The following is a 20511-nucleotide window of genomic DNA, read 5'->3' on the forward strand; positions in this document are numbered from 1 at the left end:
GTTGGAGATGTCCTTGGACTGAGGACTGGATTGGGTTCAGCTCAAAAAAGGGCAGCATGGACAAGTTGGGCTGAAGGGCCTGTTTCCATGCTGTAAACCTCTATGACTCTATTCAATTATGTTCCTACCCTTCCCTACAAATGGAGTAAATGACGTATCCAGCTTCATCAGCAACCCTGAGTTTATCACATGTTCAACATCGGAGCAGCACCTGTGCAGACTGACGGGACGCATCAATCACAAAAAAAAATTAGAGGAGGCCATTTAGCCCATCATATCTGCACCAGCTCTCCGAATGCGCAATTTACTTAGTGCCATTCTCCCACCTTCTCCCCATTACCCCGCACACCATTCCCTTTAAAATGAAAAACAGAACATTGTATTTCTATACCAGGGGCAGGATTTTCCGGCCGCACTTCTCCCAAGTCTGGAAAATCCCATCTGAGGTCAACGGGTCTTTGCATGATCCGTGTCCTGCCCGCTATGATTCCCGTGGTTCGCGGGATGGGAAAATTCTGCCCCAGTCTCAAAAGCACCGTGGGCAAACACATAGACAACATTCATTAAATGAAATACAGAATGGTATTTTGCAGTCAGGATGGTTTCAAAAAGGTCATTACAGGGCCTTATCTTAGTGCACTACTTTACTTTGCATTGTCCTTGGCATTTCAGGACATAATAAAATAACTCTCCCAAAATACACACACTTGGAAAGCATGAGAGATCACTCCAACTTAGAGATTTAACACAGGGCCAAACTAGTCAACTATCCCAAGTGAATTCTCTCTGGAATCATTAAAGGGAACTTTGAAAATAGAATAAAAACAGGACTCAATTTTTCAAAGCTTGTTATTCTAATCCATGTCCAGTTTCCGAATAAAATTGATGTGTCTGCCTTTTCCATATTTACAACGGTAACTTTATTCACACACCCATCCATTATCAGTTTCCCCAAATAGCGAGAAATCCTAAAAAGTTTTGCCAGGGTTCCCAGGAGTTTTCTTCATGGGAATAGAGGTGGTTGTATTAAGTACCCCGTACCAGGGACATGTTATTGGAAATACCTTCACTGGAAACCTTTGACCTCACCCGCAGCTGGGATTCTCCAGTCCCGCTGCAGTGGATGGAGTTTTGGCTGAGCACCAAATTCTCCGTTCTCACTGGCAGCCAGGGCAGGATGAATGGGATGGGGGAATCTCGCCTCTTGAATCCTTGTGGAGCAGAATGCTAAAATTCATTAAAGAAAATGCTAGGCAGGTGAATTTCAACTGATACTTAATTTCATAGTAAACAACCTTTAACTGGGAAATTATGCTGAGTAACCACTAGCTTCCCATGGAGGGATTCGTTCTAGTTTATGGCCATTGACTCCGTCTACACTTCCCACTGCCTGGGAACAGCAGCCAGCATAACCAAGGATCCCATGCACCCTGGACATTCTCTCTTCTGCCTTCTTCCATCGGGTAAAGATACAAAGTCTGAGATCACGTACCAACCGACTCGAGAACAGCTTCTTCCTTACTGCCTTCAGACTTTGAATGGACCTATCGTATATTAAGTGATTTTTCTCTCCACCGTATCTGTGACTGTATCACTATATTCTGCACCCTCTCCTTCTCCCCTATGTATTCTATGAATGGTATGTTTTGTCTGCAATAGCGTGCAAGAAACAATACTTTTCACTGTACCCCAAAACGTGTAACGATAATAAATCAAATCAAATCAAAAAGTTTACGGACATTGATATTCAATTCCTCATATTCTTCAAGAGGCGGTAACTTAAAAACAAAATTCTCTAAATTCAATTGGACAGAAATTCATTATTGTAGTGCCCCTTCTGCATACTTATCTCAACACCCCAGGGACAGGCAGCACTATGGGCCATTGTCTGCGTGGCATCATAGAATCTTCCCTAGAGTACAGAAGGAGGCCATTCGGCCCATTGAGTCTGTACCGACCACAATCCCACCCAGGCCCTACTTCCGTAACCCTCGTTTACCCTTCTAATACCCCCTGACACGAGAGTCAATTTAGTCTGGCCAATCAACCTAACATGCACATCTTTGGACTGTAGGAAGAAACTGGAGCACCCAAAGGAAACCCACAGGGAGAAAGTGCAAACTCCACACAGACAGTGACCCGAGGCTGGAATTGAACCCGGGTCCCTGGTGCTGCGAGGCAGCAGAGCTAACCACTGTGCCGCATTCTTCAATGATATAATTGAAGTGGGCTGTGCAGGTAGCCCATAGGAGATATTGAGGCAGGTCTGTGTAACATGAACAAATTTCTCCCCCAATATATTTTATAATTCTGTTTTTTTCCCCCCCCAGAGTTATTACCAAAAGCAGGACTGTTCTTTGCTTTAATAACAATGTGAAAAATTGGAATTTGGTTGTTCCAACCCAATAAAATTGCTTGCCGTGTATTCACTGGTTTGATGTATATTTTCTATATCACAGAGATGAAACAGGTTTAACTATGCAACAGGATAATTTACAAGAGCTTTAAAATAAATCTTCTGTCACCAAATGTCTGTACTCACATTTACAACTCAGCTTCCCATAGCCTTTCTGTTTACTCAAGCTCGGAGTCATCACCCAGACTTAACCCATCAAGCACAGTGAGCATAGATCAGTTATCAGACTCATCATCATCATCAAACACCGATCAATTAACCACTACAATGCTCACTAGCAGATTGGGTTGGCAATTGACAAAAGCAGTGGGCGTGATATTACCGCCCATTCACGCCACGCTCCCACTGCAGCGGAGACGGAGAATTTGGTGACAAGCCAAATCTCTGATCACTGCAGCAGGATGGGAAAATCCTGTTGGCATGAACGGTTGGAAAATTCCGGCCTGTATCGTCAACGTTAAAATACTGCATTGTCTTTTTTTAAAAAAAGCTATTTTGTATTGCTGTTGTTTAAAAGACTTCCTCTCTCTTTCTCCAACTTCCTGCTGGCAGGATTACTTGGGCCTCTTGTTTCAGGCTGTTCTTTTATCCCAGGTAACAATATTTTTGTTACTGTAGGAAGGATCTTCTGGCAATATTGGAATGTATCCCCCCAAAGTAATGTTCTGATAGATGAAGAGTTTCCACAATCAAAAGGTACTCATATCCCCCGTATCTCATCAAACTGAGACATTTCCTTATACAACATCTATCAAATGATCAATGCACAGGTAATTTCTGGTGGTAGGAATAGCAATCCAAGTAGAGATGGAACATTAACCCCCAACCCCATCCTATCCCACACAGTGTGCGTTTGCAACAGAACTGTTCATCAGACAATCTGTAGAGAAGCGGTGTTGCAGTTGTATAGGGTGTTGGTGAGACCACATCTGGAGTATTGTGTCCAGTTTTGGTCTCCTTATTTGAGGAAGGATGTGGTGTCATTGGAGACAGTTCAGAGGAGATTCACCAGGTTGACGTAAGAGGAGAAGTAAACGGTTTGGGCTTATATTCGCTGGAGTTTTGAAGGATGAGAGGGGATCTGATCGAGGTATATAAAATTTTAAAAGGGATTGATAAAATAAATGTAGACCAAATGTTTCCTCTCAGGGGGCAATCTCGAACAAGAGGTCACAGGTATAGGTTGAGAGGCGGTGGATTTAAAACTGAGATGAGGAGGAACTACTTCTCGCAGAGGGTGGTGAATTTGTGGAACTCGCTGTCCCACAGCGCGGTGGAGCCTGAATCATTAAATGGTTGCAAGAAGGAGATAGACATATTTCTAATTTAAAAAAGGGACAAGGGGATATGGGGAACAGGTGGGAAGGTGGATTTGAGACCAGGGAGAGATCAGCCATGATCTGATTGAATGGCAGAGCAGGCTCAAAGGGCTGAATATGTTTACTTCTGTTCCTAAATCAAAGCTTTGGCCTCAAGTGGAGTTAGTTAGGGTCAGTTCCTTCCCCTTTCACCCAAAAGCAATCTCTTTATTTCTCAAAGAACTAAGCTTCAGCAACTTCCAAATTTCACAATTTTGAGGCAATGTTTGTTCTCAATATCAAATGTACCTTCTTAATGCTTATTATTTGCAAGTACTTACCAATCATTGGCTGCAAGACATTCTCCATGACCTTGGTGAGCTGTTGGTATATCTGAATCGCCAGGTCACTGATGACCTGCCTGTATTCGGCAAGGTCAAAGTTTCTCAGGCAATGATCGTTCTGCCGAGGAGTGTTGTGCTTCATAAATGCCTAAAAGAACCCACAAACTACATTGGTAAAACAAAAACTTCTAGTGCATCACATTTCCATCAATGATATACTCAGTAGTTTGTTAGTTGGTGTAACTCACTGAAGCAAAAAGAAAAATAACCACAGGCTACATAAAACACCAAGAGAACACTCGCTGGAGTTTAGAAGGACGAGAGGGGATCTGATCGAGGTATATAAAATTTAAAAAGGGATTGATAAAGTTAATGTAGACCAAATGTTCCCCCTTATGAGGCAATCTCAAACAAGAGGTCACAGGTATAGGTTGAGAGGCGGTGGATTTAAAACTGAGATGAGGAGGAACTGCTTCTCGCAGAGGGTGGTGAATTTGTGGAACTCGCTGCCCCGTAGCGCGGTGTGGCCTGAATCATTGAATGGTTTCAAGAAGGAGATGGATATATTTCCAATAAAAAAAAACAGGTTAAAGGGATATGGGGAACGGGTGGGGAAGTGGATTTGAGACCAGGGAGAGATCGGCCATGATCTGATTGGCGGAGCAGGCTCAAAGGGCTGAATAGATTTACTTCTGCTCCTAATTCCTCTGTTCCTAGAAAAGCAGAACAAGCCTCTGATTACTTTTGATGCCAACATTAATTTAAAACTGTGGAATTTAGTTTCCACTGGTATTCCTAATGTGTGTGAAAAGTGTGCGTGCGTGCGCGTCTCGTGTGTGCGTGCATGTGTCCCATGTGCGTGTGTGTGTGTGTCTCGTGTGCGTCTCGTGTGCGTGTGTATTGTGTCTTGTGCGTGTGCGTCTCATGTGCGCGTGTGTGTGTGTGTATCCCATATGTGTGTGTATTGTGTCTCGTGTGTGTGTCTGTGTCTGTGTGTGTGTTAAATTTAAATGAATTAACTACTGGACTGAATGAACAGACCGACATTCCATGCCTAGTTTGAAAATGTGTCTAATAGGAGACTGGACATCTGGATTAATGTCCAAGGTTTTGCCTCCAAGATTATTCTAAAGCAGGGAGTTGGAAACTAACTAAACACACTGTGTACTAATTGTTCGCATATTAATGCCTGGTTGCATGTAATCTGATCAACAGATTATAAATCTAAATAGTTTATCCGGAATCAAGAACAAATTCTTAAATCATTGCAATTTAAATACAATGTTGCATCAATTTATTACAGTTTATTTATTAGTGTCGCAAGAAGGTTTACATTAACACTGCAATGAAGTTACTGTGAAAATCCCCTGGTCGCCACACTCCAGCGCCTGTTTGGGTACACTGAGGGTCAATTTAGCACGGCCAATGCACCTAACCCGCACGTCTTTCGGACTGTGGGATGAAACCGGAGCATCCAGAGGAAACCCACGCAGACACGGGGAGAACGTGCAAACTCCACACAAGACAGTGACCCAAGCTGGGAATTGAATCCTGGTCCCTGGCACTGAGGCAGCAGTGCTAACCACTGTGCCACCATGCTGCCCCTATCCTACAGCCTTTGTTCATTCTTATTAAGAGCAAAATGATTCAATGGCAGAATGAGTTTTCCAAACAATGCAAAACACATGACCATCATTTGATGCCTGTTTTGCTTTGTCTCCTTGACTGATACGTCAAGCTGCTGGCTCATTCACAACTCAATTCACTCAAGTCTTAGAGAACTTCAAAACTGCCTCTACATCTAAATAACAAAGCTCCGAAAATTGCAAATTAAAGGCTTGCACCGGTGGCAATGATGTTACGGTGAAAATCCCCTCACTGCCAAACTCCGGCGCCTGTTCGGGTACACAGAGAGAATTTAGCATGGCCAATGCATCTAACCAGCACGTCTTTCAGACTGTGGGAGGAAACTGGAGCATCCGGAGGAAACCCATGCAGACACGGGGAGAATGTGCAAACAGACAGTGACCCAAGCCGAGAATTGAATCTGGGTCCCTGTGAGGCAGCAGTGCTAACCACTGTGCCACCGTGCTACATTTTTTAAAATGTGAAAAGAACAGGAGTGCTCTGTGCAGTTGTGGTAAGGAAGGATGCGTCGTCTGGAAGCTTCCAAAAGGTTGACAGCAGTGAAACACATTTATTGAATAACAGTTGAATGACAGGATGTAGGAAATCCCACTTTACCTCTTCTCCACTGTATTGCTTGAGACAATGTAGGAAGCGACAGGTATTGGACAACCAGAATGACACAATTTCAAAGTCATCACTTCGTTTCTGCAAGAATGGTGGATGGGGAAAAAACAATAACATCAGGATAACAAGTTTAAAGTAAGCGTAAAGAAAAACATTCTGGTCTGAAAATAGCAACAGATTGCTGAGCACTGGGTTTGCCTGTTCAATATTTGCTCACAATAGTTCCAGCAAAATATAAAAGAGTTGGAATGCCACGTAATCTTTACAGTTATCCTAAATATTGAGAGAAGTTTGGCTGATGACTCACTTCATGACACATAGAAGTATTGTCCTTCAGATAATTATTGTGTAATGACTTAAATGCTTTCACCAAATACACCACTCCTTTCATACTTACATATTAAGGAACAAGGGAACACTATTCTAAAATCTGACTACCACAAGGATTAAAATTCAGTATCATAGAATCCTTACAGTGCAGAAGGGGGCCATTCGGCCTATCGAGTTTGCATCAACTCTCCAGCAGAGCATCTTACCCAGGCCCTATCCCCATGACCCCACATATTTTCCCCTCAAAAGCCCCTAATCCAACATGTCTTGGGACACTAAGGGGCAATTTAGCATAGCCAATCCACCTAACCAACACATCCTTGGGCTGCAGGAGGAAACTGGAGCGCCCGGAGGAAACCCACGCAGACACGGGGAGAATGTGCAAACTCCACACAGTCACCCGAGGCCGGAATGGAACCTGGCGCTGTGAGGCAGCAGTGCTAACCACTGTGCCGCAGAACTGCAAAAGGGTCTGATGAAGCTGTGATGAAGGGTCATCCAGACTCAAAACATTGGCTCTATTCTCTCTCCACAGATGCTGTCAGACCTGCTGAGATTTTCCAGCATTTTCAGTTTTCGTTTCAGATTCCAGCAGCCACAATATTTTGCTTTTATATGACCACAGATATTATTAAGTTCTTCATAATCATGACTACAACACTTTGGTACTCTGCAGTGATTGCAAGTAGGCATCTAGTATGGCCACAATCAGTGCTTTCAGTGTTGATTCACAATGGAACTTAGTTTGGGAATACTCTTGCAGCAAGTTATACTGGTACTTTAGAACCTTTGGTGTTACAAAATAAGCCTAAAAGCATGTTCTGCTACAACTAAGATCTTGTGATTTATTGTCAAGTTAAGTTGACTAACGGTGAAGGAAAGGTTTGTCTGAACTTTGGCCACATTGGTACCTAACATGTTGCATTTTTCTCCCGAACTAAATAGTTAACAATGGTTGACAAACCTCTCTCTTTTTGGAGCTCTTCACTCACATTCCCCAAAATTCGGCACCTACAATCTTTTTTTTTGGGGCACCGGAAAGAGACTATTGGCAAAATGACAGATCTGGCTTTGGCGCAATTGTAATCAAGAATCAAATCTGTCAGATGTTGATGTATGTTTTGTAGATTTTCCATCCCAGGCCACTAACACCTCTGCTGTAACGTCTGGAAAACCAATTCCGTGGACTGCGTTTTCAGAATACCACTGAGCAAAAGTTCTTTTCTGTCTACCCAGAGCCGCGGAATTGTGGTACGGATTTTAAGTGCTGTTTCTAAGTGACAGTTCTCTGCATGTATTGCTATATTATATGGAGCACACAAACAGTAAACTCGGGAGGACTCAAATCCTAGGGTAGCCACATTCAAATTCGGATTAAACAGAACTGCATTGAGGCCCAATCCGCCACATGAATGAGTCTGTGCGTAACCCAATATGCCTACAAATGCAATTTGAATTTGAAATGCTACATATCGAATCATTCTAAAATTCATTGCTTCCTGTTTTTCAAAGTCAAATGCCGAATAAACAGAACTCACAGTAAAAGACAAGGAAAGAGTAATAAAATGTTGAAATTCATTTGGTCACTGGATTAGTCTTCAAAAAGGCTGGGATTTAGCAGCAGAGAAATTCTTGTCATCTTTTTCTGCTCAGCTGCTGTTTTAGGACGTGCGAAATACTCCGCCATGTTGTCAATACAGTCTGGGTTATCGCGCAGTGCGATATCACAGAGCATCGCTGCAGTTTTCACAGCACTGGCCGGGGAAACAAGTGGACGACATGCAAGTATTCATTGGAATCTTCAGCTTCACTGGTCTCCTCAGCTAAAGAACATACTGCACCTACATGGCATTGTCTGTCAAGTATTCCAATGAATACTTGCATGTCGTCCACTTGTTTCCCCGGCCAATGCTGTGAAAACTGCAGCGATGCTCTGTGATTTCGCACTGCGCGATAACCCAGACTGTATTGACAACATGGCGGAGTATTTCGCACGTCCTAAAACAGCATGTTGTCTATCAGCCCCACTGTGCATTGTATGGCACCGTCCACCTTTGCATAAGTTTCCGTGGTTGTCTCGGAATTTCCATACCGTCCTCCCGCAGGCCAACAAAGAGAGCTCATCATCGGATTTGCTCACATCACCCTTCTCCTCTTCGCCCTCATTATCTGCGCAGCCATAACTTGTCTGAACCCAGCGTGCTTGAAGCAGTCTACAATTGTGGCTTCCTTCATCATTTCCCACCTGTTTTTCAGCATCAACATGGCTCCCAGTACAGACGGATTGTACTCCTGCTTCTTATTAAAGGCTTTGACAAGCTGAGAGATCAGCCATCGTCAGTCAAGTTGCTAATCACCCCCCCCCCCGATCCACTGGCTCGAGCTTGGCCGTAGTATTGGGAGGCAAGAACATCAGCTTGAGCTCCTTCAGGCCAGTGATGTTGGAGGGTATGCGGGGCACTTGTCTGCGATGATGGCTGTCTTCTTTTCCTCTCATTGATAGGTTTTGTCCACTTTCCTGACCCGTACCTCACAAATGCTGGAGATCACCCAGGTGGTTTTATTCGCCTCAGACTATGTGGGTGGAGTCACCGTAGCTTCTCGGCCTTTGCTGTCGCGGCAGCTTTTCAGTGTCATCCATGTTAGCGCAGACCACAACAACAACGTGTTCCATTCTCCGCTTTCCACCATTACACACGCTCCCCCTTAAACATCAAAAGAGTGGTCTGGCGGAAGACGGTAAAATAATCCAATTTCATCCATGTTAATTTTGTGCATACTGGGTCAAGATGTGGATATGACCACTTTGGAGCCAATTAGGAGCGTCCTTACCACTCACCGAGCAGAATGTGATGCTGTGCCTGGTCTTGAATTAATCTGTCCATCCATCACTATCACTGAACTCTATGTGCCCCAGCATCTGGGCGGCACGGTAGCACAGTGGTTAGCACTGCTGCTTCACAGCTCCAGGGACCTGGGTTCGATTCCCGGCTTGGGTCACTGTCTGTGTGGAGTTTGCACATTCTCCTCGTGTCTGCGTGGGTTTCCTCCGGGTGCTCCGGTTTCCTCCAACAGTCCAAAGATGTGCAGGTTAGGTTGATTGGCCATGCTAAAATTGCCCTTAGTGTCCTGGGATGCGTAGATTAGAGGGATTAATAGGTTAAATATGTAGGGATATAGGGGTAGGGCCTGGGTGGGATTGTGGTTGGTGCAGACTCGATGGGCCGAATGGCCTCTTTCTGTGCTGTAGGGTTTCTAAGATCTTCACCATGGATTAGGATGGAGATGGGAACGTTCACCATTCAGGCTGCTTTGAATCATGTCAGCAAAGCTTCTTCAACGTCAGGACAGGAAGCCATTCTCATCCTCTTCCTTTCTGGGGCGAATTCCCGTTTGTTGAACTGTCATAGAGGTTTACAGCATGGAAACAGGCCCTTTGGCCCAACTTGTCCATAACTGTTCCAAGATGTTCTCCTTGACTTTCAGAATGGTGGAAAACCCTTTTTTGATTCATTCATGGGACATGGGTGTCACTGGCTGGCCAGCATTTATTACCCATCCCTAGTTGCCCTTGAACGAGTGCTTGCTAGGCCATTTCAGAGGGCAGTTGGGAATCAACCACTGAGAGTCTGTAGTCACATGCAGGCCAGACCAGGTAAGGACAGCAGATTTCCTTCCCAAAAGGACATTAGTGAACCAGATGGGTTTTTCCGACAATCGACAGTGGTTTCATGGTCACCAGTAGATGCTTAATACCAAATTTCTTTTCATTGAATCCACCATCTGCCATGGCGGGATTTGAACCCGGGTCCCCAGAACATTAGCTGAGTTTCTGGATTAATAGTCCAGCGATAATCCCACTAGGCCATTGCCTCCCCTGATGGCGGAATCTCCCATTCTTTCACAATGGCCGCTCCATGCCATGACTTTTCACTGGCTCTATCACCTTCTCTCCGACCGACAATGTTTCGAATTTCCTCACAGATTTCGACAAACTTGTACACTTTGCATGTTGCTTCGCATCAAAATTCGAGCACACTTTGTTCCAAGCACTCTGCTCTGAGGGGTCGGCACATGACTCCTGGTGGAAGAGGCCAGCATGCTTTTGCCATGGAAACATTACTTTTACAAGAGGGTTTTGGTTATTTTTCTTGCCAGTGACAAACGAAAGTTCGGCTAACTCAGATCAACCACTGCAGAATTTTGGTGAACAGGCATAATTGCTTTGGCTGTTCTTCCATCTGGAATGGTTGATAACATTGATACAAGCAGAATTTTTACACTCTTCCACGTTCTTCCACCGGGAAAAAGATACAAAAGTCTGAGGTCATGTCCCAACCAACTCAAGAACAGCTTCTTCCCTGCTGCCGTCAGACTTTTGAATGGACCTACCTCGCATTAAGTTGATCTTTCTCTACACCCTAGCTATGACTGTAACACTACATTCTGCACCCTCTCTTTTCCTTCTCTATGAACAGTATGCTTTGGCTGTATAACATGCAAGAAACAATACTTTTCACTGTATACTAATACATGTGAGAATAATAAATCAAATCAAAAATGAAACCAAATCAAATTGATAATTCTATAAGGACTGTTGTATCAGAGATAACATCACAGCATTAATAATGTCTACCTACCACACGCTCAGAAAAAGTTTATTTATTTATTTAGTCACAAGTAAGGCTTACATTAACACTGCAATGAAATTACTGTGAAATTCCCCTCGTCGCCACACTCTGGCGCCTGTTCCGGTCAATGCACCCTAACCAGCACGTCTTTCACACTGTGGGAGGAAACCGGAGCACCCGGAGGAAACCCACGCAAACACGGGGAGAACATGCAAACTCCACACAGACAGTGACCCAAACCGGGATTCAAACCCAGATCCCTGGCGCTGTGAGGCAGCAGCGCTAACCACTGTGTCACTGCACCAAAAGCTCTAACCACTTTGTTTTCCCCACACCCTTTCAAAGTTTCCCTTCTGAAATCTTAACCACCTTCCTTTAGGAGGCTATCAATATGGGTTCTGCTTCTATTCTTGGTTCTGCTACAGCATGTCAAGTCCTGTATCCCACTGTATTAAAATAATTTGATTAGTTTCTCCTTTGTTACCATCTTAAATTTATGCTCTCACTCGAACAAGGGCAAATGTTTAGCCCCAATTTGATTTATCAGAACCTCGCTCTGATTCATCAAAATATCTCAGAATTTTGAACATGTTTGTTAATTTCAACCTTTTTTTTTGGAAAATTCTTGTCCCACTCCCTTCATAATTAAAGCTTCTGATTTGTGGCAGTGAATCTCTTCTGCATCCTCTCCGGCCATCACACCTTTTCTAAAGGCAGAAACACGCATCCTAACTGTAACCTACACAATATGTACAGGTGTCGTAAGATTGTAATGCAAGATATTGCACTGGTACACTGATATCAATATTGACTTTAAATTTCAGTCACTAAGCTTCACGCATAATGAGTCAACAAACTACACGTCAAGTGTCCTCCGGATACAATAAAACGAGGTTAATCCAATGACCTGGAAACTCATGACGACACCATTCATGCCAGTTCCTATGCCCTACCCTTTATATAAACACCATATTACTAAGTTCCACCATGTATCCTTTATTTACCCATTACTTGGCTCTCAGATGCAGTATCAGACGATGGTCTAGTGGTATTATCGCTAGACTATTAACCCAGAAACTCAGCTAATGCTCTGGGAACCCGGGTTCGAATCCCGCTGCTGCAGATTGTGGAAGTTGAATTCAATAAAAAAATCTGGAATTAAGAATCGATCGTAAACCATTGTCGATTGTCAGAAAAACTCATCTGGTTCCCTTTAGGGAAGGAAATCTGCCGTCCTTACCTGGTCTGGCCTACATGTGACTCCAGAGCCACAACAATGTAGTTGATTCTCAACTGCCCTCTGAGATGGCCTAGTAAGCCACTAAATTCAAAGGCGACTAGGGATGGGCAATAAAAGCTGGCCAGCCAGAGATGCCCATGTTCCATGAATGAATAAAAACAAAGTATTGCTGGATGGCGTTTGATGTGATCATTAGTATTCCTTAAAATATTGTTTCTGGTGGTCACTGCAAGTATGGAATAAATGATATCTCATTGCAGAATGTTCTCAAAACTCCTGCTGGACGGATATGACTGGTCATCATAAGGGAGCATTCATATTAATGTTCTGATTATATATTAAGGTTTTATTCAACTGGGATCAACTCGGGTAGAGAGACTAGATGATGTGACTACAGTGGTTGGCATTGTACTGTGCATCATTGAATATTATCATTATGGAGCAGTGGCACATTGCTAGCTGTATACCCGAGGTAGACTTAACTCATGGCAAAACACAAAAGGATGTCTGATGATTAAGACTAGATTTTCCCTGAGTAAATACTGGCTTTCGTCCAATAATTTCAAACCAGTTACTAATTTAGTAAATTTGGACCAAGCCCTCAAGAAATGCCAAGCAATCTTCGCAGCTTAGAAGAGTCATCTTGGACTCAACCCATTATTTTTCTCTCTTCACAGATGCTGCCAGACTTGTTGAATTTTACAACACTTTGGGCAGAACTTTCCCGTCCCGCCTGCCATGGGAATCGTAGCAGGCGGGACACGGACCAAAGCTTCGTTGACCTCGGACAGGATTTTCCGGTCTTGGGGCAAACGCAGCCGGAAAATTCCACCCCACTGTTTTGATTCCAGAACTTCCAACATCCACAGTCTTTTGCTTGAATGCTAAACCGTCGTAATTCTTTTCAGGTGTTGATGGGCCTGGCATACATTTCCAGCAGTGGCTGTCCCTACTTATTCTGCGGGCAAAGAATTAACCTGAGTACGGTGCAGCAGGTGTGTGTAGGATCGGCAAACCAAAAGCCATAAATCCACCAGGGCAAGGAATGACACTAGGGCCGGAATCCCGTGTGCCCCACCACCGCTGCCAGCGAGAATGGAGAATTTGGTACTCAGCCAAAACTCCATTCACTGTAGTGGGACTGGAGAATCCCAGCTGCGAGCGGGGTCGGAGAATTCCGGCCAATAATTCACCATGTCTGCTGATCTATTACTGATACGCTGCGCGGGTAAATAGCTTATTTTCTAGATCCATACTATCCATAAAAAGAATTTTCATACCTTCAAGATTTTCTTGATGCCATTAATAGTTGACGTCAGCAGGGATCGGACTCTTTGATCATCGTTAATGTAGTCAGCATGGCGTACACACATGAAGAGGATGTATGCCGGCAGCCCAGGGATTAGATTGACAGCCACACCACGAGGCTTTAGTTCTGTGGTTTAAACGGAGCACATTAACTTCAGAGATACCGGACAAGTTAGTGTCAGCTCAAGAGCTACAGGCCAAGCATAAGACTGAAGGAGATTGCTGATTGACATACTTAGGGGAGGTGATGGCCTAGTGGTATTATCACTGGACTATTACTCCAGAAACTCAGCTAATGTTCTGGGGACCCGGGTTCGAACCCCACCACGGCAGATGGTGGAATTTGAATTCAATAAAAAGAAATCTGGAATTAAGAATCTACTGATGACCATGAAACCATTATTGGAAAAGCCCATTTGGTTCGTGAATGTCCTTCAGGGAAGGAAACCTGCCGTTCTTACCTAGTCTGGCCTACATGTGACTCCAGAGCCACAGCAATGTGGTTGCCTCTCAACTGCCCTTAAGGGTAACTAGGGATGGGCAATTAAATGTTGGCCAGCCAGTGATGCCCATGTCCCATGAATGAACAAATGCATGTTCTTCACTGGCATAGATTCAACTAAACAGAAGACCTGGAGTTCTCCACCACATTGAGGATGATGCTATAGCCAATATGAGGGTGTTTGGCAACACATGTTCATTCTCCCACCCGCACCGCAGGGTGATTACTAACTCATGGATACCCCCATGGTGAGTTTCTCATTTCTGGATCAGGAATGAATGGACCCCACGCACCCCAGACATACTCTCTTCAATCTTCTTCCGTTGGGAAAAAGATACAAAAGTTTGAGAGCACGTTCTAACTGACTCAAGAACAGCTTCTTCCTTGCTGCCATCAGACTTTTGAATGGACCTACCATATGTTAATCTGATCGTTCTCTACACCCTAGCTATGACGGTAACACTACATTCTGCACCCTCCCCTTTCCTTCTCCCCTCTGTACTCTATGAACGGTAAGTTTTGTCTGTATAATGCAAGAAACAATGGGTGGGATGTTCCAACTGCACTCGCCCCAAAACCAGAAAATCCTTCCCGAGGTCAACGGATCTTTCCATGGTCCTTTCCCCTGCTCGCTATGATCCCGTGACGGGCAGGATGGGAAAATTGCCCCCAATACTTTCCACTGCATCCTAATACATGTGACAATAATAAATCAAATCAAATCAATAAGATAAACATCAAATGGTTCCTTGGTCGTCCCAAGTACAACTTTCTTATCAATCAACCAAGAAAACAGACTGACTCTTTGCGTCAGTCATTGACCAGGAACTGATATTGTTGCTCTCTTAAGCAGACAGCAGAAAAATATTTCACATTTCCAACGTCTGCAGTGTTTTGCTTTCGTTGTAGCAAAAACCGCTTGCCGCCTTTAAAGTTTGTTCCACTGAACTGGGAATAAGCAGAGCAGTGTTCCCCACTGAGCCACGCCATTCATTAACCCGAGTCAGAACAATTAGCCTTGAAAACAAGAAACGTTTGTAACCAACAAATAGGGGCTCGGGCACTGAGCAGTTCCATCAATCAACTACTGACTTGTATCTGCAACATGGGCTGGATTACGGTCCCCCTGCGGGGCGTGTTTTCGGCAGAGGCCACGCAAAATACAAAGGGTGGCAATCCCACCACCTTCCTGCTCAACCCTGAGCTGTCCCTCACATTAAGGTAGGTGGGTGGGCACCACATACATTTTTAACTAATTAATTAACGGCCAATGGAGCTTGCGACCAAGCCAATTGACTGGAATAATATGCTGCCCACACAGAAAGGAAGGGTACATTCTCCAGGATTGCCCTGCGCGCATTGGGGGTACATCCCTCCTTCCCCCTGGCAGAATGATACACTCCCCTTTGATCTCCCCTCTCAGTTTCCAAAACCCATCCTCCCAAGCCTCTATGACCTTTCCCCTGGGGTCCCTGATGCCTCGCCATCTGATACCCCCAACTTAACGCTCACGGGGATCCACGCCCTTCAGGCTGCTTGCAGCCCCGGCAGTGCCCAGTACCGAGCTCTGGCATTGCCAGGACTGAGCAGAGCTGCCAGCCAATCAGGGGTGCCACTGAGGAGCGGAAGTCCCACTCTCACCGATAGGAAGGCCTCCTGCAATGTGCTACTGCTGTGGGAGCGGCCTTGTTTTACATGGGTGGGTTGTCATCTGACAGCTCTTCCAGGGGTGAGCAATAAGTTCCTGTCCCCCAACTGGGAAAATTCAACACCCTCCCCCCCCTCCCCCCGAAAATTCAGCCTATGTGTTTCTTTTACCTTTAGTTTTGGCTGGCAGTATTAGCATTAGCAATTTTAGTATTGGCAATTTCTCCAATTGAGTTCATTCTTTTCCAAAGGGTTTTGAAATGTTTGTCTATTGATTCAGGTCAATCATTCCCTATCGATTTCACTTAGCTATAGTTTTCACCTCCAGTGCACTCCACAGGTCAACTCACGTTCACCCTTTCCACTTGTTCTGGATGTGGACAATGAAATCATGGTCGTATTTAGACCCCATCTCCAGTTGGGCTGAAAAGGCAGCTGAGGCAGTTCTTGAATAGCTGCAATGCTTGTCAAGAAGGGGCTACCACAATAATCCTAGGGAGGAGTTTGAGGATTTTGCTCTAGTGCTGCAAATTCAATAATAACCATGTCAGGTTGGTGTGGGAGGTTCAATGGGGAACTTGGAGGTATTGTGTTGAGGGTGCACAAAGGAGCAAATCTTGGAAAATCCAAAGTACACAGGACACTTCACCAATTTTTTCAGATGTACCATAGAAAGCATCCCTTCTGGATGTATCACAGCTTGATATGGCTCCTGCTCTCACAGAGGCCGCAAGAAAACACAAAGAGTTGCGAATGTAGCCCAGTCCGTCATACAAACCAGCCTCCCAGCCATTGACTCTGTCTACACTTCCTGCTGCCTCGGGAAAGCAGGCAGCATAATCAAGGACCCCACGCACCCTGGACATTCTCTCTTCCACCTTCTTCCTGAGTGCACATACCAACTGACTCAAGAACAGCTTCTTCCCTGCTGCCATCAGGCTTTTGAATGGACCTACCATATATTAAGCTGATCTTTCTCTACACCCTAGCTATGACTGTAACACTATATTCTGCACCCTCTCCTTTCCTTCTCCCCTATGTACTCTATGAACGGTATGCTTTGTCTGCATAGCGCACAAGAAACAATACTTTTCACTGTATACTAATACATTTGACAATAATAAATCAAATCAAATCGCTCCAGTCTAAGTAACATCAATGGAGGAAGACTGAGGCTATACTTTCTTGGTTGCTGTTCACTATCACTCCAAATTTGATTTAATCCAGAACTGGGTGCATTTCTATAAGGACTTAGAATTACATGCCAAAATATTACTATTGTGGAACAGCAGGAGGATAGGGGACTCATTTTCAAATGGTAAATGATCCAACACAACCAAGACGACACTTACCGAGTATGAGATTCTTGATAAGCTTCAGCTCATCATCTTTCTTGTACTCCAACATTCCCTGGAAATCTTTCTCTTTCCTTGGAATATTCACAGGACGGATGGGTTCATCTGCTAGCTGAGCCGGAGATACGTTCTCTGTCTGGCCCACTATTCCAAAGAAAGACGAGACGAACAACAAGTGAGCCGTCTATGTGGAGTATCCACGCAAGTTGCTTCAGGAGGAATCGGCCTTAATCACTTTACAGGGTTTTACTTTGACAATAAACCGACAACATAAATGAACTCTTTCAAAATCTGAGAGCAAAACCACACGTGCACCTTATTTAATTGGAAATCCCAATTGATACTCCCACTTTGCAGATGCTATTTTACATTTTATCAAAAATATTCATTTCCACAAAGCCTCTTAATTGAGCAAAAGACACTTAAAATCAGACAATTATATTTGATAGGATTTGGATGGTGTAACAGAATAACCTGGGATAGGAAGGAGGCAGTTTAGCATCATTATGGAACAAGATATAATGAGGGGTTTCTTCAGGGTCCGTTTGTCACGGGTGCAAATCCCATTAAGGCCGCAAACTCTCACGAGGGGGCTGGAATGGGATTAGCGCCAAGGAGATCTCGCAATGTGATCTTGCCCGCCCTCCCGCCGGCGACATCATCAGGTTCGCACCCTCCCTGGGCGCAAACCTGGTTAGCATCAGTTTTAATAGATTTAAAAGTTCTTAAATAATCTTGATGCCGTTGCTTCTGGGGCATCGAATCAATCCGGTGGGAATCACTACTGCTCTCTAAGCAGTTCAAATGACCACAGCAGAGGCAAAGAGGTCAGTGTAGGCCCCGGGTAGTCAGGGACCATGGCAGGGCAGTACCTTGGCCTCTGGTACCCTGGCAGTGCCAAGGAGCAGGCTCTGGGGTCCAGGTAAGGAGCAAGATTGCTAGGAAACCCCATTGGGTGCTTCCCAAAATGTGTGTGTGTGTGTGTGTGGGGGGGGGGGACGGGGACATTGCGTATGGCTTGTAGTGGGGGGTTCCGTGATGCCCCAATGCCAGCAATGATTATTTTGCATTACTCTGATACCTATGTGGAGGTTGAGGGGGGGAGGGGGGGGGGGGGGGGGGGGGGGGGCAGGTGACCCTCTCATTAAGTGCTGGGGTGGGGAGGACTGTGGGAGGAAACCCACGCAGACATGGGGAGAATGTGCAAACTCTGCACAGAACAGTGACTCAAGCCGGGAATTGAACCCAGGTCCCTGGCGCTGAGAGGCAGCAGTGCTAACCACTGCGCCACCATGCCTTCCCAAGCGAAATAATATCGCACAGCAAATTACTACTTGCTTTGCCTACTGTTCTACGAGATCTTTGTCATTTTATCTCCTCCGCCCTCTAACCTATCGCTGACCTTCCCTTTTGCCCCCCCGATCCTTACCCCCCTTTTCCACAGCGTAAAACTCATCACATTTTTGCCTCTCCTCAATTCCGAAGAGGAGTCATATTGAGCTGGAAATGTTGGGTAGGATCTTCTGGCCTCCCCGCCGTCTCTCTCTCTCGCGACGAGAGACGGCACACCATTCACCAGCAGCGGGCGGGATCATCTGGTCTAGCCGCCGTCAATGGGATTTCCCATTGATTCCACCCCATCCCACCAGGAAAGCCGCGGAGGGAGGGGTTCGTCGTCGAAGGGACCGGGTGATCCTGCTGGTGTGAACAGCCGTTAACTCCGTGTCTCTCTCCACAGATGCTGCCAGACTTGCTGAGATTTTCCAGCATTTTCAGCTTATATTTCTTTTTCCCAGGGTCGAAGGGTCAGTTACTCGGGGGGCATAGGTTGAAAGTACGAGGGGGAAAGTTTAAAAGAGATGCAAGGGGCAAGTTGTTCCACACTGAGGGTGGGTGAATGCCTGGAATGTGCTGCTGGAGGAGGTGGTGGAAGCAGATTCTATAATGACATTTAAGAGGCATCTGGATAGATACATGAATAGGCAGGGAAGAGAGAGATATGGACCACTGAGAGGCAAGAAAATATTAGATTAGAGAGGCATCTATGTCAGCACAGACTTGGTGGGCCGAAGGGCCTGTTCCTGTGCAGTACTGTTCTTTGTTTCATTTCTATTTCAGATCTCCAGTATCTGCTTTAATCCAGCATTTTTTTTAATTTAAAGTATTCGGTCTGAAGGGAAGTAGGTTAAATTTCTGCCAATTCTCATCACGTTTTACTCACAAGCAGCTATTTGGAAAGTCGTCTGATTTTCAACCCACGTACCTTCCAGTTCACCGATTTTCTTCGCAAATACTTTCAGCTGCTTTTTCAGCTTCCGGACAGTCTTGTCCTGTTTCTCCAGTTGTTCCATGAGATCCTGCGGGAAACAGACCCAGAGTGAACATTCGGAACCACAGAGCACTACTGAAATGGTGTTACCGCAAGTGGAGATTGCTGACACAGACAGGATTAGTCTAATAGCACAATGCAAGGAAAGTGTAGACTGCTGCCATGAGCAAGTTAGGCACATACATGTGAAGCTGGCGGTTAATGGATGCAGTTTAACAGAGCTGGAAATATGAACGACAGAAATAAAGGCCGGAATTCTCTGGGCGTTCCCCGCCCCGCCTCTGCTGCCAGCAAGAACGGAGAATTCGGCGTTCAGCCAAATCCCCATTCACTGCAGCGGGACTGGAGAATCCCAGCCATGGGCAAGGTCAGAGAATGCAGCCCAAAGTCTTTCTCTTAAAGGTTAACTTGCTGGTTTGTCACAAAGGAAAATCTTATCCAAAATGGCTGAGAGAGTTTGGACACCTTTTATAGAATCCCTACAGTGCAGAAGGAGGCCACTCAGCCCATCGAGTCTGACTGACCACAATCCCACCCAGACCCCAACCCCATATATTTACCCTGCTGATTCCCCTGACACTGGGGGGCAATTTAGCATGGCCAATTCACCTAACCCGCACATCTTTGGACTGTGGGAGGAAACCGGAGCACCCGGAGGAAACCCACACAGATACGGGGAGAACGTGCAAACTCCACACAGACAGTGATCCAAGCTGGGAATGGAACCCGGGTCCCTGGTGCTGTGAGGCAGCAATGCTAACCACTGTGCCACCGTGCCGCCCTATATCTAGAAATATAAATAATTCTTGAGTTCTAAGTATACCTGCCTAATTGACGAGTTTCGAGTCATAGATTCAT

The 20511-nt window shown here is 45.1% G+C and overlaps 1 protein-coding gene across 2 annotated transcripts in view; it reads right to left on the reverse strand.

The window, feature by feature from the left end:
• Window positions 1-20511, reverse strand: part of myo5aa (myosin VAa) — a 238552-nt gene that overhangs the window by 8897 nt on the left and 209144 nt on the right. For both annotated transcript variants that reach the window (XM_078241369.1, XM_078241368.1), the window contains 5 exons: window positions 19588-19681; window positions 17322-17468; window positions 13793-13947; window positions 6303-6392; window positions 4056-4206 (listed from right to left, as the gene is read on the reverse strand). In XM_078241369.1, the coding sequence (XP_078097495.1) occupies window positions 4056-4206; window positions 6303-6392; window positions 13793-13947; window positions 17322-17468; window positions 19588-19681 (637 nt within the window). The remainder of the gene's footprint in view (window positions 1-4055; window positions 4207-6302; window positions 6393-13792; window positions 13948-17321; window positions 17469-19587; window positions 19682-20511) is intronic.

The sequence above is a fragment of the Mustelus asterias genome, chromosome 24 (assembly GCF_964213995.1).
Source record: "Mustelus asterias chromosome 24, sMusAst1.hap1.1, whole genome shotgun sequence".
NCBI lineage: Eukaryota > Metazoa > Chordata > Chondrichthyes > Carcharhiniformes > Triakidae > Mustelus > Mustelus asterias.